Raw genomic sequence first — 17,900 nt, 5'->3', positions numbered from 1 at the left:
TCCGGGTCGGGTTTGTACAATGAAGTCGTTGCCCGTGCAGTGGGGGTGGGCTTATGGCGGCCAGTATGGCACGAGAGATTTGATGTGTGGTGTATTCCTTGATGGCTAGGCCTTTCTTTGGTCGCATTACGATTTTAAGGTCGCTTCTTGGCAGCAACGGTAGCTTTCGTCGCAGCTGGCGCGGCGCCGTGGAGACCATTATCGTTGGAGCGTTGACAATTCAGACTTGAGGCAGTGATTGCAAGAAGGCATTGTTTGATAAACCTTTAAAATATAATGACATATTTTACATTTACCGTTGCCGTCAATTTATTATGCGGTGCACGTTCAAACAACTAACACGAAAATGTTGAAATGCAAGTTCACGATCAGCGACTAACTACGGCTATTCGCTAAAGGATTTAATGTGTAAATTGTGCGCCGGTCTTAAAGGGCAATGTACTTGAGGCCCACGCGAACGAGGTGCACAACGCTTCGTGCAAAAATGTGCGTGCGACAAAATTCTGAGAAACGTAAACTTTTGCATACAATGGCGCTGTTAATTGCAACTTCTGCTTCCATGAGTGAACGTGATTTAATGCGCAGCAGTATAAAGAAAGTGTTGTCACGATATGTTGTGATGTTTACGGATGACGTCTCTTTATTATTTCTTGCCCGACAGACACTATACCCGCTGGATATTTGGTAACAGCCCATTACATACATCTAGCTGAAGGTGTGTTTCTGAACATACATGATCAACGACGAAATACTGCACCGTATGTTGCATTTTTTTGCATGATGATGGCGGCCGCAACATCAATTTCGCTATACTTTTTCGCACACGTGTATTGTTCCACGGCGAACTTATGGAAATTCATCTGATCTACCTGCATTATCGCAGTTGGGTGAGACAGTTGATTAGCCCAGTATCTGAATTGCGCATATTGAGCAGTTCTAAAGTTATAAAATAACTTACTCATATTGAGTTTGGTGTCGGTGAGTCCAGTACTCGTAATTTTGATCCAGACCCCAGGTTTTCCAGCCATGGCGAACAGATTTGTTGAGGTATTCCTCAGCTTCTGCGGTAAGATTCACCATTTTGCAGGTACCTATAGGGGAGAATATTGCGGCAGTGTTTTCGGCACATGTTCAGTAAATCATTGTAATACGATACAATTGCGCGCACACGGCCATTCACGCACAAACATAGATACATACATACATACATATATACATACATAAATACATACATACTGTGCGCACACCAGATGAAAATATCCATGAGCAGTATGCAAAGAAGCCTGTTCGTTTAGACCAGAAATAGGTTGTATTGATGACTCATTTGCTGATGTAATCAACTCTGGATACCGCTACATGGAGTCTTATGCTTCGTTAATCCATCTATCAAAGCACCTCTCTTATGGCTTGGCTGGTATTCTGGTGGTATTCGGGTGTGTCGCGTCCGCTTCTCGGCCTCATCTTTAAGAAACAGATAAGCTTCCTTCTGAGTATGTGCAATATCATCAGATGCTAAAAAGGGTCAGTGGTAGATAGTATTAAAAATTTGATGACAGATGGAGAAGAAAGAACATAACGCGCCATTCTACTGCTGTGAAGGTGGATTACTAGCGAAGCACTCTTGCTCACGACACAGACGTGACACAGAATTTAGATCAAAGGTATGAGCTAATTTTATTTCTCTTTAGCGGCTATGGCGTAGAACCATAAGAAAGACACACACAATCACACTTTTATTTTGATCGGCAGTGTTGATCGGCAGCATACAGTCGCGTCGCAAATGTATGAACGTGTCTAGGAAATTATAAGCGCGCGACGGGACCGCCACGCCGATGGAGCGGAAGGAAATCAGGCACGCAAGCGCTTGGAACGACGACAAAGAGAAGGCATTGCGAGCGTACACATGACGGCATGACGGACATGGGTCGCACAGAGGCAAATCATTGAGAAACCTTTATTATCTACCTGAGAGTCTACTGATTTTGAAAATGGGGCTTATTGATAACTAATCTACGGATAATGAATATCCAAGTGATGAGACGTATAAGCTTTTGCACAGAATGAAGCGATTTTGCATCAGTTTCGGGAGCTGAGTTTTTGCACACGCAAATGCATAGAACCCTAGCCATAGACAGTTGCGCTGTAAAAAAAGATGCAAAGTGAACCATATGTGCATGCTTTTGTAACCCTGCACTGTGAGAAAGCGTTAAGGGATTAAAAGAAAGAAAGGAAGGAGAAAACACTCAGGGTGCCACTTTACACGAAGGAGCACAGCAATTCAGAGAGCTTAAACTTGTACAGAAATACTATAGATAAGGAAAGTGCGATTCCTGTGAAAGACAGTGGCGTGAATGAGCCGAAACTCTCTCTGCAAATTTTTATTGGTGCGCTTGAGGGGCTATGAAATAGTCCTTTTGTTTTTACCAGAGCAAAATTAGGACCTTATCACGTGGTCTATCTAAACATTAAAAATTAGTGTCCTTTCTCTCATGTCGATAGATTGAAAAGCCGTATACATCTCATGAGTGAAAGGGCGAAGCTTGATACCAGTCGCTCTTGTTTTCAATCAGGGAACACACGACAAATGGAAAGAAAACGATGCTCCTCGGAGTGACCGCATTTGTAAGAATGCTAACTGAGCAAAAGGGTGATTTCTTTAGAATATTATAACTGCTAGAACTAGCAGTTTCAAACCTGTATGAATATAAAATAACAAAGTCCTGATCAGAAGGTGCACCAGAGAACAGTAATTTGTGTACAGTTACCTGAAATATTAGGTAGGGTAAAGCGCAGTGACCATAGGTACGTGAGGCCTAGGGTTTATCTCAATTTGAAGAGAGAAAGAATAAAATTGGTCAAGAAGAAACTGGCCAACCTAGACGCGCTAAGGATAAAAGCAGACCAATTCAGGCTGGTGTTTGCAAACAAGTATGCAGCTTTAGAACAGGAAGATGAAGACAACATAGAGGCAATGAATGTAACCGTAACTAGGCTGATCTCAGAAGCAGCAATTGAAGTGGGAGGTAAGGCACCAAGGGCAACCAGTAGGTAAGCTGTCCCAAGAAACAAAGGACTTAATAAAGAAATGACAAAGTGAGAAATTGTCAAACTCAAGAGATGAAATAGAATTTGGAGAACTGTCAAAACTGATCGACAAGAAGAAAGTAAGGGATATTCGAAATTAGAGCGTGGGAAAGATTGAGGAAGCCGAAAAATATGGACATAGCATGAAATCAGTAAGAACAAAACTTGGCATAGGACAAGGCAAGATGTATGCACTAAACATAAGCAGGGTAATATCATCAGCAATTTCGATGACATAGTATAAGCAGCGAAAGAATTCTATACTGATCTGTAAAGTACCCAGAGCAGCCAAGCTACTTTCATTCGGTGTAGTGATGAACAGGATACAGAGGCTCCTTCTATAACTAGCGTTGAAGTTAGAAGGGCTTTGCAAGACATGGCCAGCAGAAATGCTGCTGGAGAAGATGGAATAAGAGTCGATTTATTCAAAGATGGAGGAGATATTAGGCTTGAAAAACTTGCGGCCCTTTATACGCAATGCCTCACAACTTCAAGTGTACCAGAGAGCTGGAAGAACGCCAACATTATACTAATCCATAGGAAGGGGGATGTTAAAGCGTTGAAAAAATCACATCACCTCACCCTACGGTCAACCATGGTGGGATGCGAAAGCATCGCGGGGGGTGCGCATCGAGTTTCCGTTTCGTTTCACTTGGCAACACAACCCAATGAAAGTTAGAGTGAGATAATGTATTGAGGAGAGAGGAGACGTTTGTACGAGGTTGTTGCGTCTTTATTTAGAGATCGTACGTGATTCCTAGCGTCGGTGCGCGCGGTATCTTGAAGGCGATGGCTTTGTGGTCGTACACACATTGTCCCTGAAGACGAGCAAGGACCGGAGTTCGGGGTCGGCTTGATAACGCTGACGTTCCACTTCGGCGTGCCGAGCCCGTGTTGCTTCCGTAGAAGTTTCCTGCCGACGTTGATGTTTACGTTCGGCTTCCCTGGCCCGAAGTTCGGGGTGCGCTTGCCGACGCTGACGTTTACGTTCGGCTTCCCGAGCCTTCCTCTGCTTCCGCGGTGGTGGCGCTGCCGCTGCAACTAGCACCGACGTTGACGTTGTTCATGCGTTTCGCACATCGTTGCACAGCGAGAGAATGACGGAAGCACAGCGAACGCGTGCTTTATACTGCGCCTAAAGGCCCTTGATCTTGAAAGTAGCGACACTCTCCTCCGAGCGCGCACTTTCCTCCTCAATTCTCCTCGCCCGCCAGGTGCGCGCGCTGCGCACTGCACGCTATTGCGCCTGGGCTCCCGCGGACGGGCCGCAGAATTCGATGGAGGCGCACTATTTTGGGCCAGTTGCGCGCCCCAGTGGCGTAGAATATTTTGAAAAATGGTTATAACAGCATGGAGAATGCTGAAGGCAACGTTTATGAGGAGGTTGGTTTTATCTTAAAGCCGTATGAATGACACACACTGATGTAAAAGGAGCTTTGAGGCGAGTTCTATACTCCAGTTATTTTTTCTGCCACACGATACGCTGCTTTACTTTTTTGCATCTGATCTAGTATTGCTTGTGGCAGATCGCTCTATGTTTTGCAGTTTTTTCTTGTATGTGCGCGCATGTGCACCGCAGGTATTATATTCAGTGTGCCTTCTTATAATGAATTACTGGCGAGAGCATCGTCCGTCCATGTGTTTGTCTCGATTTCAAAGTAGCTTTTGCGCTGTGGTTTCCGCATTGAATAGGACGGTTGCGCAATTTCATTGCGATGAAACGGTGCCGGCAGCCACTCATCACCTACAATAACAGAATCTGAGGAAAGGTATTTACAGATTATTCTTTAGGCGTCGGTGTCAATGAAGCTTAAAAAATAATCATCGGTATACCTATGGGAGAAGGCATTCTATATTTTAGGCAAAAGAAACGCCTCTGGAAAAGGTATTTTGATAGTTCACACCAACATACTGTTTAATTGTGTAGTAGGCGGATAGTTAAAATTGTGATTTTGATTAGACATCAGAAAAACATTTATCACACAAAAAACAAAAAGAATGGTAAGTAAGATGCTTTATTTTCGTACACGCGCAAAAAACGTTATTTGACAAGATACAGATAACGTAGAAGAGTATCATATAATATTCAGAATGAGAAACAATGCTAGTGTACAAACATGCCATTTCCGATTGAATAAGAGTTGACGACGTGCGAGGTGATGGAGTCCCAGCAGAATTTTCAGCATTCTGAGGAGAACCCCCTTTTTATGCAACGTACAAATTGCCGCAGCAAACACGCTGATGAGCAGGCCGGAAGAATTGGAAAAATGCAGCATTAGGGGATGCTTTGATACGAGCAATAAGAAAGGCCCGTTACCTCGCAAACAACACTGTTCCTTGTCGGAACAAAGTTCTTCCAGCCAATGTTGTGCAGCCACTACTTCTTGCGCAAGCCATCACGCTTTCCTTGCGGTATCGTAAGAACTGCATAGCCATCATCACGCTTCTTGCTGCAGTTATATGCGCAGCAGCACGGCATAGCGCCAGCAGAGTGCACGAAACAGCGTGCAATGTTAGCGTGCGACGTTCTCTATACGCCGAGCCAGCCGAGCTGAGGCGCAAAATGGCGTGAACGAAAAAGCAAAACACAAGCAAAACGCAAGCTCCGCTCGTTTCCAAGGGCAACGGCAGGGAGATCAATCATCGTGCAGGAAAACGGGCGCAAGACCGTCTGCCGCGGAGGGCACTCGCGAGGGGCGAGGAGGAGGCGAGGAGGCGGGCGTATTTCCAATTGCTAGTAGGTACAGCGTTTGACCGCTGGCGCCACGCTGCGCCGCTCGCGCATACCATGTTTCAAGCCGCCGCCGTTGGAACGGAGGAGGCGTTGACGGAGAAAACGCTGGGCTGGTGGTGACTAGCCTGCTGTTGGGATCGGTGGTATTATAAACGCATCACTGTTTTGATCATCCAAATATAATCTCACTATCAGGGAGGGAGCAGTCTACCTGACTGGAGCAGTATTTTTTTATTTGGGGGTGTTGCTACGCTGCGCTCCGCAACACCCCAACGACCGCCGCTTCGAGTCGGTGCCCGGCACCACGGCTGCCGCCGTGGCACCGGAGTTCAAGCGACCGCGCTGGAAAACAGAGAGGGAAAAATGAAAAGCGTGATATTAAGACAAAAAATTCTAGCCCGGGTGGGATTCGAACCAGCGTACGCATGATCCCAAAGCGAGGGCCATAGCCACTCAGCCATACAGCCACGCTTCCAGGAGTTGCATTTATGCGAACCATATGATACGTTCGAGCGCCCTCGGCGAAAGAAACCACCTAGAAACGCGGTACGCGCGAGCGGCGCAGCGTGGCGCCAGCGGTCAAACGCTGTACTTACTAGCAATTGGAGTGTTGCCGCCGGCGGCAGAGCACAAAGAGTGGCGGTACTTTCCTGCATCAAGGGACTTGATGTAGGAAAGTACCGCCGCCTACCGGCGTACCCTTAAGAGAGAGTGAGAGAGAGAGTTATATGCAATGATTTGGTGCGCCGCACCTGTGGCGGAGAGGGGGAGAGGGGAGGAGGGGAGCGCACACCTGCGTAGGAGAGGAGAATAAGGGAGAGTTGCGCATGCGCAGTATGGTGCGGCCGCCGCAGAACAGACACTGCCCCGAGCATAAGATGCTCTCGCATCTAAAATTATAGACCTATTAGCTTGCTTTAGGAATTGTTCAAAATATTCACCAATATAATCTACAATAGGATCAGGGTAACCCTTGACTACAGTCAACCAAGAGAACAGGCTGACTCCAGGAAGGGTAATCAATCAGGTAATTGAGAAATCGGCGGGGTACAATGAACCTCTATATGGCTTTCATAGATTATGAAAAGGCATTTGATTCCGTAGAGAAACCAGCAGTCATAGAGGCATTGCGTGATCAAGGAGTACAGAAGGCATACGTGAATATTTTGGCAAATATCAACAAAGATTCCACAGCAAGCTTAGTTCTCCACAAGAAAAGTAAAGTTGCCTATCCAGAAATGGGTCCGGCAAGGAGACACAATCTCTCCAGTGCTATTCAGTGGATGCTTAGAAGTATTCAAGCTGGGAAGGTTTAGAAGTAAGGATCAATGGCGAAATTCTCAGCAACCTTCGGTTCCGAAATGACATTGTCCTATTCAGCAAAAATGGGGACGAATTACAGCAACTGATTGAGGACCTTAACCGAGAAAGTGTAAGGGTTGGGTTGAAGACTAATATGCAGAAGACAAAAATAATGTTCAGTAGCCTGGCAAGGGAATGAGAATTCAGGATAGCCAGTAAGCCTCTAGAGTCTGTAAAGGAGTACGTTTATCTAGGTTAATTACCCACAGGGGACCCTGATCATGAGAAGGAAATTTACACAAGAATAACATGGGATGGAGTGCATACGGCAGGCATTGCCAAATTCTGACTGGGAGCTTACGACTGTCGTTGAAAAGAAAAGTGTACAATATAGGGGGCACATTCTTGGAGGTTAACAAGAAAGCTCGAAGGCAAGTTAAGGACCGCACAAAGAGCAGTGGAACGAAACATGTTAGGCCTAACCTCAAGAGACAGGAAAGGAACAGTGTGGATCAGAGAGCAAACGCTGATAGCAGATATTCTAGTTGGCATTAAGAGGAAAAAATGAAGCTGGGCAGGCCATGTAATGCGTAAGATGGATAACCGGTGGACCATTAGAGTTACAGAAGGGACACCAAGAGAAGGGAAGCGCAGTCGAGGACGGCAGAAAACTAGGTGGGGTGATGAAGTTGGAGTCAGCTAGCGCAAGACAAAGATAATTGTAGATCACAGGGAGAGGCCTTCGTCCTGCAGTGAACATGAATATAGGCTGATGATGATGATGACCTGAAATGTCTAAGCTTTTTATATGTTAGCACAACGGGAAGCACTGCTTCAATAAACTATAATCAATGGGTAGGTTATTCTGCTACCATACTTCCCCGACTGCAGTCCGCGTACTATGCATCTTTAGGTTTTAAAATTCCCCGTGGTGCAGATTGTGTGGCGTGCTGACTGTACAATATTTAATTATTTGGGATTGCAGTCACGTACACTTGAATAAACCGAGGCTAGACCACGCCTGTATCTTCTTACTGTGCTAAATAACTGTATACTGCGGAAACTGCCATTGCCATATAAGCTGTATACCTGTTGAGGACAATCCCAAGAAAAATATGCTAATTTCATGTACTGTGGGAATTCGTGTTATACAATGCGTTGTGATGGTAGCTAGCCATGCAGTATCGTTAAAAATTATTCAAAGTGTTATGAGATAGAAAATCGTGCGTGTAAAGCAAGCAGCTGTGCTTGTCACGTAAGCTTTTGTGTTGCGAAAGCATCAAGGTGATGATAATGACGACAACAGTAGGATAGCTAAGGCGACGATATGACAAGTTATATATCGTACCCCGGCAGAGAAATTTTGCAACCTGATCCTTCATGGCGCGAGCCTATCCAAAGGGCGTACATCACGAACTCACGTGTTCTCATACAGTCGTTTACTCGTAGCTCTTCCTTCCTCTACCTAGCTCAACACAGCGCCGCCCCTGGACAAAAGCTGCGCTTCTCAAGAATTGCCGTGCACGATCATTAAAGCATAATAACTACTTCTGTCGAAAATGGGCGCTGCCATTCACTATCTTGAAATCGGATGCCTTGCTTTAAGTCAGATATCTTGTCGGTGTTGGAAGTTACCTAAAGATTGGTAGGCTGGTTGGCTTTGGAAGCACACGGTAAAACCACAAACGAGGCAGCGCAGGGTGACGTGGGTTCGGCCTCTTTTGAAGTCAGAGAAGCCCAGAGCAAAATTAGCTTTGAAGAAAGACACAGGAACATGGATGAAAATAAACGCGCGGCTAAAGTGCACAAGTATCTGATCTGAAAAGCGTGAACATAGAATGGACGAAGAGGTGAAGAAAGTTGAAAACCAAGCACAGGGTAACTGAAAGAGTAAATAGCCAAACAGGAGTCATTAGAAAGAAAGAGAGAAAGAGAGACAGCGAACTGTATGCAAAAAATGGAAACAAAAATGACAATGGAGATTTACAAGAATGGGAAGAAGGAAATTAGAAGGGAAAAGTCTTTACGATGACCCAAAGGGCAGTGTCTTGCTATTTGAGGCTAGACCTGGTTGCCTAAGGACAAAAAAAAATTGTGGCTATCCCGTAATCGAGAGTCGATGTAAGCATGAAGTGGCTACCGGCAAAGCAGATTGATGCCGCTACACAGGCCTGAAAGCTTATTGAGCCGCAATGAACCTGTTTTGAACTGAACCTCGTTGCAAGTCTCGTCTCGGCGAAACAACCATCTGCGGCGCGCGCCGGTGCGGGGTAGCCGGGTTGTGAAAAGTAGTAAACATGAGCTGATTAAGTAAGCAGGTGTGCTGCGGCGTAATTAGACCGACATGAAGAGAGACTCGATGACCACGAGAAGGCGCGTGTGAAACGGTGGTGTTGATGAGAAGCGCTTCCCGTGGGCAGCGCGCGTGCGAAGGGACACACCTGTAGCGCTGCACTGCCGATCCGGGCAGCATTACATGTGTAGCGTGCGTTGGAAAATGTGGCCCGACTATTACTAACTGAATGAACAAGCATGGTGTGAGCGCGCACAAACAAACATGAATAGATCACACTGAATGACTGCAGACAACGACTGTCAAAACGCTGGCAGCAAGCCCATACGCTGCAGCGGGCGAAGGTACGTGCGGTCTATCACTTCAACAGAAACTGAGCGGCGAATGCACAGTGCATAAAGGTCAGAGCCGTGTGGAGATAGAGACGGTGCGGCGAGCGACGAGCGCGGTTGTTGGCAGAGTAAATGTGCGCCCCCCCCCCCCCCCCCCCCGCTCCCTGCGGCGCTGGCTTCCCGCTTCCTTGCTTGCGCGTGGGAGAGATAAGAGACGGTGTGGTCGAGCGACGAGCGCGGTTGTTGGCAGAGTAAAAGTGCGCCCCCCCCCCCGCTCCCTCCGGCGCTGGCTTCCCGCTTCCTTGCTTGCGCGTGGGAGAGATAAGAGACGGTGTGGTCGAGCGACGAGCGCGGTTGTTGGCAGACTAGAAGTGCCCCCCCCCCCCTCCGCTCCCTCCAGCGCTGAGAAAACGCGCGCGGTGCACCGCTGGTGGCAAAACGCAGCTGCGGCAGGGCGGCCACACCAACCGGTGGCGCGCCGCTTCGGCAGTCACGTGACAGCATAGACTCCTTCCACTTTCTCGAACTATCCATCAGCTGACGTACGGCGTCTAAAAGGGGGAGGTGGGAGCAACGCAGCCGTCTTCTTCCTTCTGGGGTTTTACGTGCCAAAACCAGTTCTGATTATGAGGCACGCCGTAGTGGAGGGCTCCGGATTAATTTTGACCACCTGGCGTTCTTTAACGTGCACTACAACGCAAGCACGCGGGCGTTTTTGCATTTCGCCTTCATCACAGCCGTCGGAGACCGCGGCGCGTGTTGCAGTGATTCATGATGCCGAGTGGTGGCGCGCGTCGACGCTTAGATAGAATGGCAATGCAAGCCATAAAATTAGAAGCGTCCAAATGGGTGGAGAAAAACGATGTATTGGGGAACTACAGAATGGGTTCCGGCCAGGCAGACGCTTAGAGGATATGTTTGTGATAACTCAGTGCATAGAGATTTCAGTAGCTCAGAAAAGACCTTTATCGATAGCATTTCTGGATAATAAAGGAGCTTATGACAACGTAGACAGGGAATTGTTATGGGATATTCTTCAGCACGAAGGCATAGATGACGATTTCGTGGAGCTGTTGAGGGAGATATATAGAGACAACCAAGTACAAGTGGTATGGGAAGGTCGAAAAGGTAATGAAATGGTGGGAATTCACCAAGGATTGAAGGAAGGATGCCCTCTGTCACCATTGTTGTTCACGCTTTACGTTAAGGGTATAGAAAGACGACTGGAAAACAGCGAATTAGGTTTTGATTTACCCTACATGCGTAATGGAGAAATGGTGCCACAGAAGGTCCCTGGACTGATGTGTGCAGACGACATTGTGCTACTAGCGGACAATAAAAAAGATTTACAGATACTTGCGAATACCTGTGGGAATGCAGCGACAAATCTAGGCCTTAAATTTAGCACAGAGAAATCAGGAATTATGATCTTTAATGAAGACGTGAGTAACCTCGTGGTGTCAATTCAACAGCAAGTAATACCCATAGTGAAGCAATATAAGTACCTCGGCGTACACATGAATGAAGGAAAGAATTACTCAAGCAACCACCAAGATAATCTGAAAATAAAGGGGAAGCAGAATGCAGCAATAATGAAACACAGAGCACTGTGGGGCCACAATAAGTATGAGGTGGTGCGTGGAATCTGGAAAGGAGTAATGGTGCCAGCGCTAACATTCGCAAATGCCATTCTATGCTTAAAATCGGATATCCCTTCGGCTTTGGAAGTTAACCAAAGATCAGTAGGCCGGTTGGCTTTGGGAGCCCACGATAATACCACAAATGAGGCAGTGCAGGGTGATATAAGTTGGGCCTCTTTTGAAGTCCGAGAAGCACATAGCAAAATTAGTTTTGAAGAAAGGCTCAGGTACATGGATGAAAATAAATGGGCGGCTAAAGTGCACAAGTATCTCTACATGAAAATCGTAGACACAGAATGGAGGAAGAGGTCAAGGAAGTTGGCAACCAAGTACAGGATAATCGAAACTTTAAATAGACAACCAGGAGTCATCAGAAAGAAAGTGAGAGAAATAGAGACCGAGAATTGGATACAAAGAATGCAAACAAAAAGGACAATGGAGATTTACAAGAATGAGAAGAAAGAAATTAGAAGGTCAAATCTGTACGATAACACAAAGGGCAGTGCCTTGCTATTTGAGGCTCGAGCCGGCTGCCTAAGGACCAAAACATACCGGAGCAAATATTCGGAACTAGATGAGGCATGTGTATGCTGCAATAAAAATGCAGAGACCACTCAGCACATCCTAATGGAATACGGCGGGATCTACCCAGCGAGAACCGTAGGTAACGTGCAACTCCAGAAGCACTTGGGTTTAACGTGGAAGGAAACATCAACAGATCAGCTGTAGAGATAAGCAAGAGACGGTTAGAGTACTGGTGGAAAAAAAGCCGGCAAAAGATGGATACGACCTGATCTCTTAAAATCATAGGTAGCGGTACAAGGTAAATTTTTGAAAAAGGAAAAGAATAATGAAAGGTATACAAAAATGCTAGATAAAGCACATGTATAGTATACCTGATTAAATCAAGCAGGCTAGGTGACTATTTGTCGCCGCCCCGTTTCAAAGGGGATGCCAATAAATCATCATCATCATCAAGATGCATCCGCTGTAGTTTAGTGTGGTTTAGCTGCTGCCGCAGCTAGCGAGTGCTCTCGGTTGGCATGGTTCTGTTCGGTTCTTTTTGCTCCACGCTCGTTTCTGTTCACATTCATGCTGTACAGTTGTGCCTCCTTGTAGTGACAATATTTTACACGTTGCCATGCTGTAAGAAGCAATGGCAAGTCGCATGAAACGACAGACGCAATGTTTTGCGCCGTGCTGCACAACAGGCTATGTTTCTGCTAGAAAAGCAGAAAGAAACACCGCATATCCAAGAAGTGAATGATGATGAGTGGGCGAAGCACCGGGGGAGCTTTCGGAGAACCGTGAATGCGAGAGCGCGGGAAGCGGCGGCGAAACGCCGGAAGCGTTCTCTGCCTGAGGTTGGTGGCGCCGATGCTCGGTTCAAGCTCGAGCTTCGCGAGCCCTCAGCTCCGGGTCCGCTTGCCGGCGTTGCCATTTTGCCGTGCTGCAGCAGCTTTGCGAGCCCTCGACTCAACTTGTAGTTGGAGCTGCCACTCTCGCGTTTTCATCCATAGCGGGCACGCCGTTATCAGAAGCGACCGTTATCATCCATGGCTGAGGCGAGAAACAGAGCGCGCGTCAGGAACGAGCGCCCTTGTGCACCGACCGTTATCATCCCTGGCTGAAGAGACAATGAGCGCGCGTCGGGAACGAACGTCCTTGTGCACCGCAGCGCCCCTAGCGGACTACATGCAAACCAGAGCTACGGACGAGAGAGAAAGAGAGCGCGCGTCGGGAACGAACGCCCTTGTGCACTGCAGCGCCCCTAGCGGACTACATGCAAACCACAGCTACGGACGAGAGAGAAAGCGAGCGCGTGTCGGGAGCGAGAGAGAAAGAGAGCGCGCGTCGGGAACGAATGCCCATGTGCACCGCAGCGCCCCTAGCGGTCTCCATACAAACCAGAGCTACGGACGACGGACGACGAGGAATAAGGCTCGGCCCTAAGGTGTTCCCTTCCCTTTTCTCGGTGCCTAATAACGATGAGGCACTTAAAGCGTGGCAGCGGGCCGTGCCCCGGGCAGACACGGTCTTAGACAGGACTTAGATCTGCGAGCTGCGCTTCGAACCGCAGTTGAATCATATACAGGGTGTCGCAATTATCGTGCAACAAGATTTTAAAATATGGAAATGCCCCGTAGCTGGACAGAACCAAGGCAATGTTGTATGCAGTCACTTGTAGATACTCAGATCATTTATTGCATTCCGCCTAATTACATAATTAGTGTTAAATAATTATTGAACTTTTCAAATATTATAACTAGATGAGAAGTGTCAATGAGAAAATTGTAGAGCAACTTGAAAAACTACCGATACAGCTTTCTGTTGCTCAATACTTGCTACATAAAAGTGTTTTTCCGAGCGTGAAAGAACCTAGCGAATACACGCCTTTGCATGTATTCGCATCGAGCGGCCAGTCGCGCGGCAATTTTGCGTTTGTTAACATGGTATTTATTACAATGAATGAAATGTTGTATGTACAGGAACTATTTACAATAATATGTGCACCAGGTGAACATAAGTAATCACACGTCAACGAGCAGTCCATATACAGAAAACGTCACACACAGCAACACCGTCCATCACAACAAAAACTTGAAAGGTGAAGTTAAACACCTAATCAAATACCCATCCGGCTGACATTCTTCTTGGTCGTAAATGTACTTTAAGTTCATGATCATGTGAACGAAGTGCGATATTGAGGAAATTGTTATTTCTGCATTTCGGTCTTGCATACGAGTTTTCCATAGGCTATGCAAGCCTATCAGTAAAAACATATCGAATGGAACATCATCACGCGGAGCAACAAGATATCGGAAACCGTGAGAATTTAGGTCAAAATATTTTTGCAAGTTTCTATGGATAACATCCCAAAATAAAATGGCATCTTTACAAACAATAAAACAGTGTTCAATGGTTTCAGGCATAAAAGTTACAAAAAGGTACAAAAAATGTTTTTGTAGAAGGGGGAACTGGCATTTTGCGCATTCTTGCAAGCACAGCCTGTCCTGGTAATGTGGCAATGTGATCGATAAAACGGTGGTGGGAACAACACCGAGATTAAATATTTGTAAAGGTGTTTTCGTGACACACTGAACAAATAATCTTTAGAAACGCGAACAGTCAGAAAAGAAAAAAAAATGTCACAGTTTCGCCCTACGGGCGAAGCAATGAATGCGATAGCAACACAGCAATGTCATACGAAGTAAGGTGAGCGGCCTTGGTAGCAATATGAATTGTAGTAAACATGAGCTGATTAAGTAAGCAGGTGTGCTGCGGCGTAAGTAGACCGACATGAAAAGAGACTCGATGACCACGAGAAGGCGCGTGTGAAACGGTGGTGTTGATGAGAAGCGCTTACCGTGGGCAGCGCGTGCGAAGGGACACACCTGTAGTGCTGCACTGCCGATCTGGGCAGCATTGCATGTGTAGCGTGCGTTGGAAAATGTGGCCCGACTATTACTAACTGAATGAACAAGCGTGGTGTGAGCGCGCACAAACAAACATGAATAGATCACACTGAATGACTGCAGCCAACGACTGTCAAAACGCTGGCTGCGAGCGCATACGCCGCGCAGCGGGCGAAGGTACGTGCAGTCTATCGCTTCAACGGAAACTGAGTGGCGAATGCACGGCGCATAAAGGTCAGAGCCGTGTGGAGATAAGAGACGGTGCGGTCGAACGAACGACGAGCGCGGTGGTTGGCAGCGTAGAAGTGCGCCCCCCCCCCCCCCCCCCCCCCGCTCCCTCCGGCGCTGGCTTCCCGCTTCCTTGCTTGCGCGTGCGAGAGATAAGAGACTGTGCGGACGAGCGACGAGCGCGGTTGTTGGCAGAGAAGTGCCCCCCCCCCCCCTGCTCCCTCCGGCGCTGGCTTTCCGCTTCTTTGCTTGCGCGTGGGAGATTGAGTGCGTTCGCTCGCCGTGATAGTGCGCGTCCCCGCACGCTTCCGCTGGGGCATACGGCGCGCGGCGAAGATTTTATCTATACGGAACCTCACGGCGACGGCGACGGCGACGGCAGAAATCCGGTTGAAGTGTCCATATAATTGCTATCGCAATAATAGAAAAATAACCTCATGCCGAAACCCCCAGAGACAAGGTCTAGAAATTAAATTTGGGGACACCACCAATTCTGCCAGGACATGAACCAGGTTAACCTGCAAGAAAGCTCGTAATACCGGATGAGAGCTATCCCGAAAAAAGAGAAAGCGCGAGACTAACTGTCGCACATAAAAATGCACCAACCCTAACCCTGGTCGAAAAATGTTGTCGCGTGTCATAGGTTCAAAACTGGAAGACCGTATGAACGTTGAAAAAATCCTGTGAAAACGTTGAATGTAAAGCCTTGCGCAGTAAAGAACCTGAAGGACATAGAAAACTTTGGTTGCCAAAAACATGTTGCAGGCTTCTGCTCTTACAAATATTGAAAGATGGTGCGGGACAAAGGTCTAGCGCTGGAGGGCTGGAACGCGCTCTCTCCAGTAGTGCGCACTGAACTTGTAGGCATGCAGTGGAACTCCTAGATATTTAGGCGGCACACAGGACCACTCAATGCCAGCATAATGTGATGGTGTAATGGCCCAATATCCAAACGATAGCCCTGAGCTCTTAGTGCTATTCATCCGCGCACCGGAGACAGAACCAAACTCTTCTATGATAGCAAGAGTTTTATTGATGCGGGGCTTGTCCTTGCAGAAGAATGCGATATCATCAGCGTATGCTAACACTTTTACCTCATTACCGAGAATATTAAAACCACGAGCACAGCTGCAGTTCAAAATGCTCAGAGCGGCTAACAGAGCGAGTAAAGGGCGAAGAGGAGCGAGGACCTAGGGCATCCATGTTTCACGGAAGAACGGATGTGGACGGGATGTGAGAGGCTACGCTTGACAACAAAGCGAGTTGTACAATGACTATAACAAAGCCAAACGCCATTAAGCACTGTGGATCCCACATTGGTGTGTTCTAGAAAGAAAATTTAAACTAATGCCGGAAGCAATCAAATGCTTTTGTGAGGTCAATCTGGAGCATTGCAAGTTGATCATAAGAAGTCGAACAGTACTCAAGAACCGTGCGAGCGACGTGTATGTCAGTCTGTATGGAACGGCCTTTGATACCACATGTTTGATGAGGACCAATAAGAATTGAAATCGCTACTTGCAACCGATTTGACAACATTTTAGCAAAAATTTTGTAGTCAACGTTTGACAATGTAATCGGTCTATAACCATCAACAGAACCTAATTTTTCTCTGCCAGTAATTTTAGGTATTAACACTGTGTGGATTTTTGTGAAAGACTGTGATAAGTCCTCTAATTGAAAACTTGTTAAAAATATCTTTAGTAGGACAGGCGTAAGAATGGACTTAAAGGTGTTATAAAAGTCACCCAAATACCATCGGGACCGGGAGTTTGTGACATGGGTAACTGATCAATGGCAACCTCTACCTACTGTTTAGTAAAGGGACCGCTAATGACTGAACTGTCTTCATCAGTTAGAATAGTCATTAAAGACGCAAAGTACTGTAGAAGCTTCGTATTCTGGTATCACGAAGCATCACTGAAGAGCGCCGAGTAGTAGTCTTCGAATTGAGACACAATATACTTCTGTCAGTTACTAGTGCGTCTTTCGCATACATGTCCGTAATAACTTTCGCAGAAGCGTGACGACGTTCATCAATCAAAGCTTCACGGGTCGGCTTCTCAGAAAGCAAGGCGCGGTTATCACGTGACCGAACACGGGCGCCTCTACAGCGCACTGCGTCAAACTTTTGCAAGTCGCATTTCACGTTTGCAATGTCATCAGCGTACGTTCCAGGAGATCCACATTCAAGCTCATGAAGGCTATAAAGACTGTTCAACAATTTCTTCTCTTCATATTTTTTGTAAAATGACTTAATAGAGCCAAGTTCAATGGCAACTGATCTGATTTCTTGCTTCAAAAGCTCCCATTCAGCGAATAGTGGCAAATCAAGGGAGAAGCACTTTTTCAGTGCTAAGCATACCTGGCCAGTAAACATTTTATCACCAATTATGGACGAATTTAACTACCAGAGTGCCCACTGAGGTCGAAAACTAGCGCGAGTGTCTCCGCCTAGTCGCGTAGTTACCATGCAGTGGTCGGTGAACGAAATAGGGTGAGTTTTGCATAAGAGACTTCTAGAAATCAACGATGACGAGACATATATACGATCGAGTCTAGAATGTGAACTTTCTTGAATGTGCGTATATGAACAAGATATTTGCCCCAGTGCTCTTATATCTATGAGGCCCGCATTTTCAGTGACGTTAAATAGCACTTCACTACTTTTGTATCTATGAATGTTAGGTAATGAACGGTCATTCACGTCGCACAGTCACAAAAGAGCGTGTAATCAAAGCGCACGACCCGTGTCACGCAAGCCTGCGAAAGAAGCACGCCCGCCCCGCGACAATTTCAACAGAGGGGGAGAGCGCATACGCCTCAAACAGCCGACGCGACCAACGGAGTCTAGACGTCTAGACGCATAGA

The 17,900-nt window shown here is 46.8% G+C and overlaps 1 protein-coding gene across 1 annotated transcript in view; it reads right to left on the bottom strand.

Moving 5' to 3' along the window:
- Positions 1 to 17,900, bottom strand: part of LOC125944773 (uncharacterized) — a 69,512-nt gene that overhangs the window by 39,331 nt on the left and 12,281 nt on the right. Inside the window, exon 4 of the mRNA XM_049666031.1 lies at positions 959 to 1,091. Within this exon, the coding sequence (XP_049521988.1) occupies positions 959 to 1,091 (133 nt within the window). The remainder of the gene's footprint in view (positions 1 to 958; positions 1,092 to 17,900) is intronic.

Source organism: Dermacentor silvarum, chromosome 4, assembly GCF_013339745.2.
Source record: "Dermacentor silvarum isolate Dsil-2018 chromosome 4, BIME_Dsil_1.4, whole genome shotgun sequence".
In the NCBI taxonomy this organism is placed as follows: domain Eukaryota; kingdom Metazoa; phylum Arthropoda; class Arachnida; order Ixodida; family Ixodidae; genus Dermacentor; species Dermacentor silvarum.
The sequence above is the reverse complement of the archived record's forward strand: the minus strand, read 5'-3'. Positions and strand labels throughout refer to the sequence as shown.